The 16,872-nt window shown below is 45.8% G+C and overlaps 1 protein-coding gene across 11 annotated transcripts in view; it reads right to left on the bottom strand.

Moving 5' to 3' along the window:
* Positions 1-16,498: 16,498 nt before the first annotated feature.
* The window catches only part of esrrb (estrogen-related receptor beta), a 41,746-nt gene continuing 41,372 nt past the window's right edge, over positions 16,499-16,872 (bottom strand). For all 11 annotated transcript variants that reach the window (XM_071924141.1, XM_071924142.1, XM_078289437.1 and 8 more), the window contains one exon: positions 16,499-16,743. In XM_071924141.1, the coding sequence (XP_071780242.1) occupies positions 16,499-16,743 (245 nt within the window). The remainder of the gene's footprint in view (positions 16,744-16,872) is intronic.

Here is a 16,872-nt window from a genome sequence, read left to right as displayed (position 1 = left end):
GTGGAGAAAGAGAGAGAGAGAGCACAGTGGCACTTTGCTTTCCACCTCCTCCCCCTTCCCTACCCGCTCCCCTCTCTCTCTCTCCCTCTCTCTCTCTCCCTCTCTCTCTCTCTCTCTCTCTCTCTCTCTCTCTCTCTCTCTCTCTCTGCACCCCCCTCTGTTGAGACATCTTGTCTTTGCCACAGTGCACCCGGCCCTCTCGTCTACACGTGTGTTGTTAAATTATCCCTCCTGTTTTTCACATACTCCACACTCCATTCCAGGGGATCTCTCTTTATGGGCCATGTGAAAGGACAGAAGAGGAGCGGCGCGCTGCAGCTCTATTCAGAAACACTTAGCTCGTAAAGACGGGCTTCCCTTCCCCGATCAATCTGCTACTTAAAGGCGGATGTAATTTGAGCTCAGTCAATGTGCTTGGTGTTGAAAGCATCCTGCCTGGTTTTCCTAACCTGGGAAAAAAAAAAAGCTAATGTCCAAGCATCTAATTAAGGCTGGAGTCTCACTTGATCACATTCTGGAGCGGTCAATGGGTGGGGGGTGTAATAGTTTAATTATCGCCCCAAAGTGGTTAAAGCTAATATTTAATTAGAAAATAAACAGAAAACGGAGGCCTCGGTATCCAATCATGATCAATGAAGCGGAGCGAGGACCTATAGCGTAATAAGGGGGGAAACTCCCAGCATATATTGCCACATAAAAGAATCATAATTAGTCAAACGTAATTAGCAGAACATTACAGAATGACTAGGCTGCACAGCGATGCCTTTCATGCTCCTGTGAGGAGAAAGCAAGGAGAGGACTAATCAATGAGCCTATCATTCCACTGTTATGGATAGTGTTTATATGGCAAACCTTCGAGTGCTTTTACTGTAATACAATCATACAGTGTTTAAACTGAGTAAACATCCACAATAGCATTGTCATGTTTCATTCATTTATATTTACTGCATAATCAGATTTAAAGGCTGAGTGTATTTGGTAATGACCCATATTGGTATTGTTATCACTATCAATAAGGATGAAGAAAATAATACGCGGATATTTATTGAGGAAAATAGACTTGCGGTTATTCTATTGCCTAATAAGCATCCCCAAGCCCAGGAGCTGGCGCTGCATGTGAGGGAGAGTGTGTCAGTGTGTATGACGCGAGCTCAAGTGTTGAGATCTTATCTCATAAAGAGGCTTATAAATGTACAACTATCTCATGTCACATAAAGGAGCCCACTGATTTATTCCTATTGATCAACTGCCGGGGGCCGTGACAGCCTTGTAACGGAAATCAACACCCGCTCACAGCCGAGGCGCCCCGGCTGCTCGGCTGCACCGAGACACATGCACAGAAGTCGTCTGCCGGACTATACAGATTAAAATGGAAATTATGCATGATTTATCATGCTTCACTTGAAAGTAACTGTATGAGAAGAAACACAAGGTGCGCCGTAGAGAGACTGGCGGACAGGACAGGTGGACATACAGAAACACATGAATATTGCAGTAGGAAACTCTGTCTGCACAAGCCCTCCATCCCCAACTTTGGCGAGCCTTTAAAAAACAAGTGGAGTAAACTGACACCCAAGTTTACTAAATGTTTATGTGACATCACAGCTGACCAGTGCTAGACAATGACCCTCAACCTGTCTCAGTATGGTGCCCCAGAGGTGTCATAAAACCTGGGCAGGGAGCTTTGCTTGGGATGACAGAGTGCCAGGCGCTCTCCCACCAGGACCTAATTTCCCCCTGTGAAAATGGATAGCACGTCCATAGCGTAGCTTAGTTTAAAATGCAAAATGTGGACATTATCTGGCATGGAGATTCAGCGGCATCCATCACACTATGCTAATGCAGCCCAGTGGTTAAGATATTCTAATGTAAGCCACCCTGGAGATGTAGAGGAATTAACACAAACAGAGCAGGGCGGCGGGAACACAGAGGGGTCAGGAGATAGGAGGGGACAGGGGAGCTACTCCTGAGACAGGCGCTGCCACACACACACACACACACACACACACACACACACACATGCAGGCTCAAATAAAATCAAACACACACACAACAATGTCTCTGAGCGTGTGCACATGCAGACAAACTCATACACAGGCACTTACACTTCTAAGCATGCACACACACACACAGAGTCTACACACATGCACCTGCAGGCACACGCACTGAGATACACCCTAACATGCACTAAATTAAGTCTCCCTACATATCAAAACATGCAGAGTGCATTCACTAAAAGATGACATCATCTGTACTAGATATAAAACTGGAAATTTGAGAGCGTGAATGTTCACATCAACTATCAAACTCAGCACACATTCTCAAATTTCAGATGTACAAGCATTAATTGTCTGGATTTTCTGAATCCTATACTCCTATGCTCGTCTCTATATCCCATTCAATCTCCATTTAAACACTTTCTCCCCCGCTGGAGCAATGTTTCCATTTGCATTTCAGCTGGAGGAGCAGTTTTCCCCATCCTGGAGGCAGTTTGGGCCTGTGATCCCAGCAGGGCCAGCAGGGCGGGATGGGTCCCTCTCCTCAGCTTAACAGCAGCGCTCATGACGGCCCTGTCCCAGTCCCCTGCTCTGCCCGCCAGAGCTGCAAGGGAAGGCATTATTATCATTATATTAATGTGACATTAATTGCTTTTACTTTTTCACTCCATTAAGTGTGCTCTATCTCTTTGGGAGCCTGGCCAGATGGTTTATCACTTCCCATGCTGTTGGTAGCGCCATTAATGGGCTAAGACACTGGGCTATAAAATAATTGCGCCGCAGTGTTGGAAATGTTCATCGCGCTAATTGAAAAGTAATTGCGGAGGTATAGTGCAACTGTCACGCCATAAAAGGCCTGTCATAGGAGAGGAGGGGGGCTTTCTAGTAAAAGGCTATTGTTTGCAGTCGTACGGCACAGGGAAGTGGTCAAAGCAACGGAGGAACGGCCTTTATGCTAAATGTTAACAGGGGCAATGATCCATCGAAAACATGACTCTTTTATTCTCCATCTCACATTTTAATGTAATAAATGTATCATCGCAATTCTCTTTTATACTGTATAGTGATTTACTGTGCATTATCTCTATGTTTTGTTGTGTCTGTGAAGCATGTCTACATATTGTAAAGCAATGCTGTTAACATGAGCCAATTAAATAAATAAAATTACAATGTTCTGTCATTTGACATTGGAAGAAGCATGTGCTAGTGATGCCTTTACATGACCGGTCTGCAAAAAACATTCTACAGTGAATGAAGGATTTTTGTGAAATTGGGAAGCAGCATAATGTCCAATACATCAGTTAGGATTCGTCAGCACAGTGGTTCTAATTCTTACACAGTGATTTAAACTGTAAACGTTTAACTCTGTTGGATGAAAGCAAGGCAGTGTAGCAGTGAGAGGAGGAACAGAAGTGTGGGCTGTCTCAGTAGTGTTTCTGCTGACCGTACTAAGAGGCGTACAGCAGCCTGCCTGCAGCGAGGGGGATAAGGGACCAGGCAGGCAGGGCAGACAGACAACAAGCAGGAGACTGAATCGATGACTTTGGAGACCAAAACATATATTCTGACTTTTGTTTGCCCTGTGCTTTCTCAAGTGTAATCTAGCATTTCTGTGTGTGCGTGTGTGTGCGTGCGTGTGTATGGGTGCGTGTGTGTGTGTGTGTGTGTGTGTGTGTGTGTGTGTGCGTGTGCATGCTCAGATAAACCATTTGGTGCATCCCTGATTTCCCTCTATACTACATATCTTACTGAGAAATAAATATGAATTACAACAATTTTAATAACCGCACCACCATCAGTAATGAGATATGATTCACATCTAATGAACTTTGGATATTACAGTGCAGAACCAAGAGTATTAAATCGTTAAATGTGTTAATGTAACATTATAAAATATCATTAAGCTGGCAATTAATCAGCTTGAAAAATAAAAGGAAGAATTTTACCGCCCCGAAACCTATAGATTTCCAGCCTCTTCATCCTAGTGAGTGTTGAGAGATAAATCCCTGTAGATTCTGCTACAAGCCTCCTTTCTTTACCACAAGGCATTTCAGCTCAACACCATTGTGTGAGGATCCTGTGAATTTGCTGCTGACAACGCAGCACATATTCACATTGCTTCAAACGGACGTCTGAGTTGAATCGCGCGACTTATCCCGCGCAACAGAGTAGCAAAGTTCAAAACCATTCGTCATGCACATGCAGCCTTTTCCAGAAGCTGTGTTTCTGAAATGCGGCGCTGCGGACTCGGATGCTGCTGACCAGAGTTTCTATCCCTTTTATTGATGAATTCTTGTTGTTTGAGGTGTTGCCGCGGGTTAACGGAAGGGCCAGGGGCGTTCGTTTAAGCCGTCATTACTAAAACAAAGCAGCCTCTCACTGCTTATCAGCCCCTCATCGACTCCCCTTCCAGCCCCTGTCGCCCGGCCAATCCAGCGTATTGACACCCATTGACTGGGACTTGAGGAAGAACAGGATGGTGAACTTGTCTAACACGGATCAGGGTCAGGGCAAGGGACAGGGGATGGGCGGATAGAGGGTGGCTGTGTTTGTGTGTGTGTGTGTGTGTGTGTGTATGAGACCCCCACATTCTATCCAATAGCGCTGTGTGCGCTCCAAATCAATGGCATAGGGTGAGAATGAGGCCTGAAATTGGAGTGATTGATTCCAGCAGTTATGATGCCATGTTCATTGATGCCGTTTGATTTGCGCGACTCTCCTTTCGATCCCTCCGACTTCCTCTCCCTCTCTTTAAACCAACATGGCGGACGGCAGACGCGCCGCAAGAAACCGCCCGCGCGCGGCCGGGCAGGAGCAGCATCTCTCTCTCTAGAGGTCAAGTCACCGGCGTGAACTGAGAGCCACCTCAACCCTTCACCCAACCCCCTTCCCCGGCCCCTCCCCCCCTCCCCCCACTTGTTCTCTCCTCCATCCCAAGGTCAATATCCTCAACAATTAGTCCGAGGGGGAGGAGGAGAACTTGAAGCATGGTCGCACCCTCCTCAAATGCCCCCTCAAGGGCTTCGGGGGGCAGCAACGGTATGTCAGACTAAAGTGAAAAGTGTACCCATTCCCTCTTTATGTCTCCATTTGCCACCCTCATTAGGGCCATTCATGAGCACTTAGAGGCCCCCTGCACATCCCACACATCACCCTGGCCAGGTCTGCCCTCTCCTCGAAGCACCTTTCCCCAATCAAATAACTATCATTAAAAACCCCTGTGTGCACGGGAGTGTATGTGTGTGTGTGTGTGAGAGAGAGAGAGAGAGAGAGAGAGTCAAAGACAGACAGAGAGACAGGGAAAGACAGGAGAGGCAGACACAAGACAGTTGTATCCATATAGCGTGATCATACTAATGTAATATTGATTGGTCCCAGTCACCATGGCACCAGGACAATAGTCCAGTCCTCCTGGCCACTGGTCAGTCCCCCAGCAGCTCCCTCCGTCTCCGCTCCGCTCCCCCCCTCCCCCCACCTGGCTGGCTGGCTGGCTGGACGCTCCACGCTGCAGCAGATTAAAACGCATGGCTCCCTGCATCGTTGCATACAGTACACCCCTATAGCTCCGTAACCTATAACACACAGGACAGCAGCGCCAGCCAAAGTCAGAGGACAAAATCTAAATGTATTCATAAACTTCAGCCTCAAAGTGGCAGATCCGTAGTCGTAAATCTCTGGCTCATCCTCTCGCTCCGTCTCTCTCTCTATCTCCCTCTCTCTCTCTCTCTCTCTCTCTCTCTCTCCCCCCCCTCCCTCTCTCTCTCTCTCGCCCCGACGCCGCTGGCCTGTCAAGCCTCAGAGGAAGGGAAAACAAGAATGGGGCGGTCGTGAGGGAGGAAGAAGAGTGTGAAAATACAAGGAGGTGAAGCAAGTACAAATGTTGAGCTCAGAGAAACCGGTCCCCTGTGAGTCCTGGTGCAGAGCTACGGAGCCACGAGGAAAAACTCACGCTCACACTTAGTCCCCCTGTGCTGAACTTCTGCTACAATGCAAATGCGGCGGATGGGTTGACGTCATCTTGAATTCCAAATGTCTGACACCGTTTCTTCAGTCGTTTTTCGTCCGGACAGCTGTCCCCTTCCATCCGCTGCGGACCACACACACTCTGACACGAGGGACTGAGCACAACGCCGAAGAAGCTTTACAGCAGGAAAAATGTAAAGCAGAGGAGAAATGTGTGCCCGCTATTTTCCTGATGTCTCAGCTACCTGAAAACAAAGGGAAGATTCAAACCACAACCACTTTTGAAGAGAAGCGAGTGATTTGCATAGAAAAGTTCATAAGCACGGGACATAAGGATATGGTCATAAAAGAGGGCAATAAAAATTTTAACTATGACAGAATATTAAAAGTGGCTGTAAATTGAAGGCAGGCTGCAGAATGACCCTTGCGGAGCGGCTCCTCGGTTGGGACCGCTAATCTCGGCGTGTGAGAGGGGCGCTCACTGTACACAGAGAATAAAGCATCTCCCGCCGACCCCTGACAGATATGGTTGTCTCTCACACTTCCATCCTGCTGGATAGTTAAGATTTAAGATAATGACACAACGACTTTCACGTTGATGCGTTTCCCCGCCGACATTGAATCTTTTTAAGAGGCCTCCTCCCGCCGCGCCGGGCCAGCCTGTCACCCACTGGCAGTGAAAGAGTTGAATGTCTTGCGCATACTCGTTTCCCGATGTCAGGAAGAAATTGTTCGTAACATCGGCCCCTCACACTTGTCTCAACTCATTTATTTCAGCCAAGGTCTACGGATATAAATAAAAGGAAATGTTACTGGAGCATTTAAACTCGGCGCCAGCCTTGAGACCCGTAATGTAACCACATATCATCAAAAGTGCTGAATCTCCCTTTGTCACCACACATGACATGCAATTCCTCCAAACATATTCACGTTTGTTGCCATTCATACAAATAAATAATCACACCAAGCCAGGACAGCCCTTTAAAGTTGACCTCTGCTATTGACTGTCCATCAGATTTATCCTCCAGCTGTTAAAAATAGATCTGTGAAATTATTTACCACCAACAATACAAGCATTTTCTTTTTAATATTGTTGCGCACCCCACCTTTAAACACTCCCTATGTAATAAGTTACTCCAGCCGGATTCATGGGTTTTCATCATGAATGCAGTTCAACAGGTGGTCCATAGATGGAGCTCTTCTCATTAGAATATACTGTACATTACACTACATTACGAGGCTGTCCTCGGGTAACTGTGTGCTGTCCTTCATTTCTTCAACAGCGTTGCTGAGCAGGGATCCGGGCTCTTCCTCTGCCTTTGTGTAAGCAGGAGGGAAGTTTATGAAAAAAATGAAGAAGGAGAACAGATGTATGCCGCCTTGGATATATATTGATATGTGTCTTTGATGGATCTAGTGACCATTTTAATAGTTGCGTTCCTCTGCCTTACTTAACAGACTGGACCCCTTGTGAGTGAGTGTCAAACCACAAACCACTGGGTCCCCGGAGCAGTATGACTTAATTGAGCTATCCTGGGAAATCTAATTACAATAATGCACAGAGGATTGTGTAATATTCCCTCTGCTTCTGCCCCGACACCTATCACTCCATACACTCACACACACACATGCACACTCAGGCACGTGCACACACGCACGCACACACACAGGACAAGAGAGAGAGGATGACAGAGAGACACACAGACACAGATGTGTCGGAAGGTTGTAGATAGGCACAAACAGCAACAACCGTAAAGCGTTTCATGGGAGATGTTTTAATCACGATTCATGGGCCAGTAAACCTTTAAACAGCAGTCAGTCAGCCTCACTGGCTGTGCAGAAGGGCCCAGTGAGGACAAAACAATGACAGTGTTATATACGATCAAAGAGTGAGGCGCGGGGACAAAAATAAAGTTCTTCAAAATATTCAAAATATTTTACAGTTCTTCAAAAAGAAGGCAAGGAGGTTATAGCGCAAGAGCACGATATTTCCATCCACGTCCCACAGTTAGAGGTGAAGGAGGAGGATAATAATAATAAAAAAAAACACTTAATTTGCCCGCTTGATATTGCGCTGTACAGCTGTGCAATGATCATCGCCATATCACTGTAGAGTAGTTATTGAGCAAATCGCAGCCATTCAAATACTGCTGGGGCCAAGAGACAAGCTCCATACATACACACCCATGGCGCTTATTGGGATTTCTAGAATAATCTATCCTCTGACCGTTCTCATTAGCTGAGTAGTGACAGCGTTAATTCCACTGAAAAGTGTCCGAAAATGCCTGCCGATATGTGAGCTTTAACTACACAAAGACAATAGCAACAGTCCTGCAGCTTTACATTGGAGGTATTGATGCTTGTCAGGCATTGACAGAGGCAGCCTTTGTGTCTGGCATTGAGTAGGACCAGACTGACAATGTAGGGGGCAGGACTGACCCTTCTAAAGGAAATGACCTAACACTGTATGCTGAAATGAATGAGCAAATAAGTGAATAAATACTTTAGACTATGCACATTTTTTTTTATGTGAGGTTTCTTGCTGTAGGGTGTTGCAGGGTGTGTATGGTGTGAAAAATGCACAGCATCTAAATGGGGGAAAAAAGCAAGCTAGGAAACAAAGCAGATATGTCTAAATTGTATTATGTGTACGGTTTCTTATAAAGTCAATGTGTGTGTGTGTGTGTGTTAGGTCTGTTTGTGATTGAGAGCAAGGTCAAAGGGACATAGGGGAGATGGGGGGGGGGGGGGGGGGGGACTAAGAGGGGGGGTTTGCTGCTGTGCCCAAGGCCATACCCACACAGACGGACACCATATTGAAATTAGCAAATGGACTGCATAGTGTCGCTTGCTGCCCCATTTGCGGTTCCCCTCTTCTCCGGGTGATATACAGATGCACCCAGCGAGGGGACATCACCGTTTCAAGGGACACTGGAGGGGGGTGGGGTGGCAGGGGGAGCGGAGGGATGGGGGATGGGGGGGGTACGGCTAACCTCCCCCTGTCCTAAAATGAAATGGATCGACTCTTATTTATTTACTGCATGTTTTGCACTCATCCCATAACACTGTAAATTACCCGCATGGTCAAGGCTCCTCTCTCAGGCAAGGAGAGAGGGGAGAAAAGGACATAAAACATGTGATCTATACGATATTTAATTCAGGAATCACATATGATCTGTCAATTTCCATATATCATGCTTTATGAGTCATATTTTAAATACAAAATCACGTTTATGAATATAAATGTGTGAATTACGAGCGGTCATATGTGTTATATGATGTACAATATGTCTATAGGCTCCAGACAGACAGAGTGTCTTGCCAATATTTATGAGATTTCTATATCTCCTAAGAGGATAAGGGACGGGTGATTTCCTCTCTGGGGTCTTAGGTGGTTGATCACGTATCTATTTCCCAGATCGCATGCAGTCTCATCACGCTGCCATGTTTGACTCCCTCTTACCTTCTAAAATGCAAATGACATGAAAATGGCAAAGATAGACATCAGGCAATACATTTTCATTTTGCATTTGTTTTGTAAAAGCGTCAATCTAAAATACTTGCATCGTACGTTTATTTTTGTTTGATATGAGAAAGGCTGACACTTAGTTGAACTTATATATGGCAAGAGAAGCAGGCAGCAGTGGAGACAGTAGGCTGTGTGTGTGTGTGTGTGTGTGTGTGTGTGTGTGTGTGTGTGTAAAGAGAGAATTCCATCGGAGGGAATTCTCTCGGGACCGGACCTGGTCTCTCCCTGCTAGCTGAAATAGGCAGGGGCCTCCTCCATTATGGCAAACAAGTGCATTTGCTTTAAGGCCAGTGGAGATTTCTAACCTTTGCTTGACATGCCGAAAAGGTCAGGTCCATCCGCGGCTTCCCTCCAGAGTCCGGCCTGACCATTTTCTCCCTGGCCGGGGCTCCGAGGGAGGCTGAACTCTGCTCCTCCAGTCCCCGGGAAGCCCCTGGGCCCCCGGTCCCCCGGTCCCCCGGTCCCCCGGTCCCCCGGTCCCCCGGTCCCCCGGTCCCAACAAGCATGCATTCATATTGCAAATGATAAATGACAAAATTAGTCTTCCTACTTAAATTGCACAATCACTGCTCACTTATTTTGAAGGCTCAGTGTAAAGAAAATGTATAAATGCATAATACAAAAAATACTACCTATGCATTTTAGTGTTTTTTAATTGATAGGTGTAGGCTAGATATATATGGATATGTACAATAGAGCAGATATTTTTGCTAAATTTGGAAAAAAAAAAACTTCTTACATCTGATTTTCATCTAAAAATATGTTCAGAAAAATGATTAAGATATTAGAACAACCACACTCGCACACTCCGATCAAACAAACGTCTTAATATAATTCAATACATAGACCTGATCCACAGTAATATCACGGTAATTGTGTTAAACGCCTGTGAAGTGAGCACACACAGCACTCTGTGTGAGTTTTTCTCCATTTGATGGACGTATCCATGCTTATCAGTGCTCCTTATCTCCCTTCATTATTTCCAAACCAGTGGTTAAATTGGAAAAGCCCATAAGAACGTGTGAATACATGGCAGAGGCAATAAAACAGTGGGAGAAGAGCTCCCACATCCCACAACAGTGTTTTCCTTGGGTGGAGGGAGATACATTCACCAGATAGTTGGAAATATTTCTGCTCCCCCACAGCTTCATATCAGTGAGCAGCACAGATAAAGATACAGCTGGGCAAATAAATCTCAAATGAAGGAACAAAACCCTTCACATGCAGTTATCTTGTGTGTGTGTGAGTGTGTATGCGTGTGTGTGCATGTACGCGCCCACTATGCGTTATTACCTACCTACTCTCTACCTACACAGTGCTTGTGTCCCTGCAATATTCAAGAAGTAGGAAATAAAGGTGTACTATTTCCAGGTGGAATCAGTGTGTGTTCCCTGCAGTCCTGGAGAGCCGGTGTGGTCCCGTCCTAACATCCTGTGTGGCGGCGGCCCGCTGGTGCGCTTCCCTCTGAATCCTTTGGGACGGCTCCTCTGGGGGGTTTTGTGGATCACTTAATTTCTATAGTGCTGATCAGCTGAAACAGTGGGGCCCGTTCAGGCAACACCCTCCCTCTGGTGAGAAGGACCCAGAAACCATATCAGCACACACCACACCGTCAGCTGATGTCACTTATGAAATACAGGACCTGATATGAGCGTTCCTCCACTCCATTTCCTTTTTTTTTTTTGCAACCATCTGTTATTATTTCATTCAAACCATCCATCTTTGTCCCTGGATTTTCTTCAGATACCAAGACTGTCTTCAGATTGATATGGATCTTTAAACTGTACTTGCCTGATTGCATGATGGTGTGATGAAAAATGTAACCAGAGTAATTTGGCAAACTAGGACAAAGGTCCGCTGATGGCCATTAAGGTTTTTTTAGGACAGCGGCTCAGCCATGCATTAAGTGGCGAGGAGAGTAGGCGTGTAACCTGATAAATGCACTTAAAACAGTGAAGATGGACATAGAGAGGGCGAAATCTCAGATGGCCTGGCCCGGGTGCCTGCTAGGCACTTTGACAGCCTATTGATCAGCCAAACACAGTCTTGGGCAGGGTCAGAGGTGCGGGCTTCATGGCTCATCTCCTGCTGGGGGGGCAGGTACAGGACAGAACCAGGATCTGTTCATAAATACATAACAAGGAGAGAGGAGCCACCGTTGAGCCAATTCAAATTCAGCTACAAATGATGTGTTCTTGACTGCTGGCACTTACGATTCCCTCTTTGGCTGCAGCTCCTGTTGGACACCATAGAAAACAAGACTCTGTCTAGATAAAGTTTAATGGCTGAATTTTCCTCTCCAATATAATACACAACAAGAGCATTGCAATCTTTCTGTTGTTTGAAATTGATGTGACGTAACATTTCTGTCTGGGACATTGATAGCCCTAGGTTGTGAAAATGCCCAGCTCCTGTTATTGAATAGTAATAGGCTTGTCGGCCGGTGCCTCCAATTTCACAAATGGAGCAATAAATACACATAACAGAATCAGTGGAACAATAAGAATCCCCATAAAGAACGGTTGTGTCTCAAAAACAAGGAGGAGAGTGAGGGGAGAGGCAGGGAGAGGAGGCTAGGAAAAAAAAAATGACAAAGGGAAGAGATGAAAAGTGTGTGTGTGTGAGAGAGAGAGAGAGAGAGAGAGAGAGAGAGAGAGATGGTGGCCCACTCTTCATTTCTGTGCCACAAGCTCTCCTGGGCATTTGCGTGCTCCGTTTTCAACCTAAGTGTAATTTGAGCCCTGGGTTGATACAAAGTGTATGCAGCAGCTCTGTTCAAACCCAATCACTCACCCTGACGTGTAATCCTTTCCCTCACCATCATCAACGTTGCTTTGAGAATAATGAAACACACTTAAGCAGTACACAGCAGTCATGCAGCTGGGAGCGGGGCCGCATCTTGATGAGATGCGTCGTAACTCTAATGAAAGGTGTTTTGACCTGTCAATGGAGGTAAATGATTGCCTTGCTACTGTATCAGTGAGAACCGTATTGATGGGGATATCTGGTCCTGCCGGATGATTTGCATGAGGAATGAGTGGCCCATTGCTTTTAAATATACAGCGCTTGGCAAGCCCGCTTTACCTTTTATTTGTGTACAGTTGTGTAGCTGACATGTAAGGCCTCCAGACCTCACAGTGACTATCCATCTCCTCTTTCTTTCCTTTTCCTCCTCAAGTCATCTTGTCTCATGCCTTGTGATGCCATTGTTTCCACGTAGAGGATTATTACAATTAATTGGCTAGCAAGACATTATTTCAAAAAGGGAAATTGGCTCTTATAATTATATAGAGAAGGGAATACTTTAACTCCCTGGAATATCAGCTTCCTGAAATAATGGAGCTACAGCCCCTCGCTTCCCCCCCACCCTCCATCAGCGCTAGCGTGTCTGTCTGCCTGTTTCCTGTGACGGATCCATTTTCAACAGCTCCCGGCCCTGCAGCGGCTGCGGCTGGTGGCTGGGCGGCTGGGTGGCCCGGGTGAATCTGACTGGCTGCCTTCTCCTCCTTCTCTGTGACCCGTCTCTGGTCTGCTGGGAGCGCCGGGCTGCTCTTTGTTCTGTCCCACTGCTGAACTCCCAGTCAGTCGTCAACAATCATGTGTGTGTGTGTGTGTGTGTGTGTGTGAGTGTGTGTGTGACTGGCCATTGCAGAATGGGTAAATACACTGAGGAGAGGACAGGGTTAGGGTAAGGGTTGCTATACGAGCTGAATGACTAAGTAGACATACTATACTGATGGTAGTACACAGTCAAAGGGCAAATGTTATACAGTATAGCTATTTCTTGTGAAGCTGTTAAGTTACTAGAATAATTTGTTTTTTTTTATTCCGTGTTATCTGAAACACTGTTGGCTTGTATTTATTAAATGTGATGTATAAAACAATTATCAAACCAGTCGTAGACCATGTAGAATTCTTAATGTTGGAAGTTTAGTTGGAAAACGAATGAATCACAGAGTTCAGGGAGTATTTAATTCATTGTTCCTTTACCTTTTTGAAAATCAAAACATAAAAGTTACACAGATATTGGTGATTCAACGATCAGATATCAATGTACACCATTGCCAAATGATATAATTCACACCATAAATACTCATATCACAGGCGCAGGAAATCATTTACCTGCCCCTGTCTGCAATTTATCATCAAGGGACCAATTCTGACACACTGATGTTCATAAAAACACATACCCGCTTAGCAACCAGAAAGAGGGTCACGCCCACTAATGGCCACGTCATGAGGTCAACTTGAAGCATGCTTTACCTTTACAAACAGATCTATGAAGGATGGATGGAAGAGGAGACTGGTAACTACAATTACAAATATCTTGGCAGGAGCACTGAGGGAGAGAGACAGTAGTTCTTTGATAAAAACGTGGATGGCTCAGGTATGTTACAGTCATGGTGAAGATGACAAAGAGGAGAACGTGTTGAATTGCAGAAATATTGACAATATGATAATGAGGTAGTAGTCAGCAGGGCGCTGCATACTTTATTTTCAATGGTATTTCGGCAACCCACTGTGTTGACGCTGATATATTTACACATTTAGACACAGCTTGTAATGTAAGACATGTTCTTTTTTACTCTACACAGTGCCATATTGCAAAGTAAAAACCTTAAAGGGAGATGAGTGGATGCCCATCATTATGAATCCTTATGGCTGGTCATCTTGGGCCACTACAAAATACTAGTTGTAAAGATTTTCTGCAAAAGTTTTCATTTATACTGCACTTTTATTGAAACAAACAAAAAAAGTCTTATTGACAATTGAGCAAAACAAATATAGTTCTTCTGATATACAGGATACATATGTTTTTGATTAGAGGGATTTAGAATATGTTACTAAATGGCGTACAAATTCTCCCAAATCTAAGTAAAAGCATGCTCTTAGCATGGTTTCAGTCAGAATTGGTCCCTGTTGTATTGCACAACAGTAAAATAACTCAAGTTACATTGTCACCCTCTACAGTGGAGCTTGTTAACTGGACAGCGGCTAGATCAAGTTGGGATGATTAGGTGCTGGGGTGTGTAGTCATCCTCCATCAAGTGGCCGATCGGGCCACTGTAAAAAAGGGTTCCAGCCGTTGGATTAGTGCTGGCCAATGATATTGCTAGCATGGCGGCAACTCTACCCTTTTGCAATGTCAGGGATTCCTTTGATCACAGTATCATATTGTTGTGACAGCGCCACAATTTATCACATCACATAAATTCCTTCAGTAGTATAAGCATTCGCCTCCAACACATTCTCTCTCACATGGAGGAGAGCGGCATGGCTCTGCTGAACCGGACTATAGCACTAATCCTATCCAGCATTATGGACGTGGAGCTAAACACAGGGAGAAGGGAGCATGAGATCTCATTCTCCCACCAGAGATCACACCTTGTACTGACACACTGCTGGGCCGCCGTTACCCTTTGGAGCACGCCGACACTTTGTTGCTTGCATAGCTATTCACATGGTGCACGCTTGGGGGTCCTTAGCTGTCCTTACAGATGCCTGCCTGCTTCCTGGCCAGTGGGAAGAGTGTTACTGTGCACTGGCCACTGTGTCAACATGAGGTCAAGAAGTGTTCCACGTGTCTACTGTACTCCTGGAGGGAGGCCGCGCAGACAACAACCTCCTGCTGGGTTAAAAATAAACCCAGTGTGAAGTGCCACCACTTCAGCCCTGCACCTGCCATTTACCTCCGTTTGGTTGAAGCTCTATAAATGCAGGCACGGCTATTAAAAGACGGGAGGCGTCTAAAATGGTGAGAGCAGATGCTGGGCACCTTGCTCCCTGTGTGTGGGATGACTCCGCCACAGGCTTAAAGGGGCAAAAATAGAGTGGTTGACATATGGGCCTCTGATTGTTTGAACATGGAATCTCCTGGACTTCTGCCACTGGGCATAAATCCTTTGATACTGCCGCCCCAAACCCACTGATCATCTTTCACCTAGCCCAAATCAGGTCATCTATTTGCATGCCAAGGGGCAATTTCCATGGGCTTAAACAGTGACCAAATTTGGGGTTCAAGGAGTTACAGGAACAGAACCGACACACACAACTACAAGAGAGGAGACGTACGACTGTGCAACAGTGGCGCAGTGGTGTGTCCCGCTGGTGGGACTGAGATACACACGCATGGGAAGGCATGGTCTTCTAGCAACAGCAGCATTGAAAAGCACATGAAGGATAGGAGGTTAAGCATGGCTTTCCCACAGCTCCCTTTATTGCTGAGTTACTACAGAATAAGACGACTGACTATTGTACCTGCCTATGCTAGTTTGGTTAAACATGGGACCAGTAAGTCTTCCTGTCTGAGACAGATCCACACAGATCACACGGCTCACTGCTCTGGAGAGGTATATTCAAGGACATTTAAATCGATAGAGTTCACATTTAGGTAACAGTTTTAGTTCTTTTTTTCCAGGAGAACAAGAGAAAATGGCCACCGAGTTCACCAGACTTTGAACTGTACACTCAGTCTTCCAATAATAAATATATACATGTCCTGGTCAAGTCCAGGCAAAAACACAACTGTGAGACAAGTGAGTCTGTTTATGGTTGTTGACACTTCTGTTGTCTTCAGAACAAATATAAGGAAGTTTTAGTTTTCTGAGAAAAAGAAACCCCGTTATCTTGTTAATCAAGAACTGGCAACTACTTATTCTGAAGATACTGAGGGGCAGAAGGGTCCTTCTTCATATACAGCATGACCACAGACCATAAACAAAAAAACAAAAAAATTATTACTGTACATAGTATTTCTTATATATTTTAAATTAATCTGCATCATTTTTATATTTATACTAATAACCAAGTATTGCATTTGTTCTTTTTTAGATAGTGTTCCAGGGTTCCAAGAGGAGGAGTGGGAGAGGTCGGTCCTGTCCTGCCTAGCACAGTCAGTGGGGGTCTCCCTCTCCTGAGTACCCTCAGCCTTGGTTCAAGTCACTCTCTGCGTCGCCAACGCGACCCTCCGTTGCCGTGGCCGACGCCGGGGCAACCCGCCACCCTCCGATCAGACCTTGGCCTCCAGCATCTCCAGGAAGAGTTTGTGCATGGGCACCTTGCCCTGCACCTTGATGCTGTAAAAGTGCTGCACGGCCTTGGTGGCTGTCTGCCGCAGCAGGGGCAGCGTCATGAGCAGCTTGCCCGCCCGCCGTGGGTCCTCCTGGTGCTGGCTACTCTCGTAGTCCTGCAGGGCCTCGTGGAGAGCGTCCTGCAGCTTCTGGACCGCCTCCATGTCCTCTATGTGCATGGAGTCTGACGGGAGGGAGAGCACAGGACACACACACATGAACACTGTGCCCTGGGATACTCAGGATGATAGCATGAATACGTCTCAAACACGATTTTCAAATTTGAAAAACCTGTAACTTGGAAGAAATGTAG

Source organism: Centroberyx gerrardi, chromosome 17, assembly GCF_048128805.1.
Source record: "Centroberyx gerrardi isolate f3 chromosome 17, fCenGer3.hap1.cur.20231027, whole genome shotgun sequence".
In the NCBI taxonomy this organism is placed as follows: domain Eukaryota; kingdom Metazoa; phylum Chordata; class Actinopteri; order Beryciformes; family Berycidae; genus Centroberyx; species Centroberyx gerrardi.
Note: the sequence above shows the minus strand (reverse complement) of the source record. Positions and strands in the feature narration are given on the sequence as shown.